General features: G+C 46.2%; 1 protein-coding gene across 1 annotated transcript in view; it reads left to right on the top strand.

The window, feature by feature from the left end:
• Positions 1 to 244: 244 nt before the first annotated feature.
• LOC108228560 (probable ATP-dependent RNA helicase DHX37) overlaps positions 245 to 1,009 on the top strand; it is a 1,510-nt gene continuing 745 nt past the window's right edge. Inside the window, exons 1-3 of the mRNA XM_017404139.2 lie at positions 245 to 382; positions 469 to 685; positions 823 to 921. Coding sequence (XP_017259628.2) covers positions 475 to 685; positions 823 to 921 — 310 coding nt within the window. The 5' untranslated portion in view covers positions 245 to 382; positions 469 to 474. The remainder of the gene's footprint in view (positions 383 to 468; positions 686 to 822; positions 922 to 1,009) is intronic.

The following is a 1,009-nucleotide window of genomic DNA, read 5'->3' as shown; positions in this document are numbered from 1 at the left end:
ACCTTTTGCAGTTTGGAAGAGAAAGACACAATAGGAAGGATGAGCTAAAAAAAGACTTTGACCCTATGTTTACTCAGAAACACAGGAGCATACGCTTAAAAAACCGCTCGCTCAGTGCAAGTTGGCAGGAGGGTGGGGGGCTTGGGTAAAAACACATGGTGCTGGGGTAGGATGCAGCGGAGCCGGTGATTGAAAATGATGCTTGAAAGGACTAATTGTGAGCTTTAAATGCCTCTTATATGTTTTATTTGTTTGTTTTGTGCTGCAGGATTTTCTGCTTCAGAGATACAGCGTGGTAATCATAGATGAGGCTCATGAAAGGAGCGTTTACACAGACATCCTCATCGGATTGTTGTCTCGGATCGTCCCGCTCAGGGACAAGGTAGGAGACAAAGCTGATTCACGACGTCTTTCTGCACTGTTACCCCGACATCTATCTTCATTTGTTTTCCTCTCATCTGTCTGCAGAAAGGCATGCCCATGAAGCTGCTGATCATGTCAGCCACTCTGCGAGTCGAGGACTTCACGGAAAACCTGAAGCTCTTTAGGACGCCCCCGCCCGTCATCAAAGTCGACGCTCGCCAGTTTCCCGTCACTATTCATTTCAACAAACGAACTCCACTGGAGGATTACACCGGAGAAGCCTTTCACAAAACCTGCAAAATCCACCGGATGCTGCCTCCAGGTATGTTTATTACAAACAGTTTATTTAGATTCTTTGTGTATAAAAGTTATTTTCTCTAACTATGATCTGAACATGGAGTATGTAAAGGGTAATCTTTGATAAATCTACCACACTGATGTCCTGTCTGTGTCCTTCAGGTGGGATCTTGGTGTTTCTCACCGGTCAGGCTGAGGTTCACAGCCTCTGCAGAAGACTCAGAAAAGCTTTCCCCTTTAGGAAAGGCAACACAACCACTGGTGGGCGGCCGGCCTCCTCACATGCACACACATCTCTCCTAGCAGGGAACACGTTTTTCCAACATTTACTTGTTTTTGTGTGCAGCTG

This window comes from Kryptolebias marmoratus, linkage group LG13 (genome assembly GCF_001649575.2).
Source record: "Kryptolebias marmoratus isolate JLee-2015 linkage group LG13, ASM164957v2, whole genome shotgun sequence".
Classification (NCBI taxonomy): domain Eukaryota; kingdom Metazoa; phylum Chordata; class Actinopteri; order Cyprinodontiformes; family Rivulidae; genus Kryptolebias; species Kryptolebias marmoratus.
The sequence above is the reverse complement of the archived record's forward strand: the minus strand, read 5'-3'. Positions and strand labels throughout refer to the sequence as shown.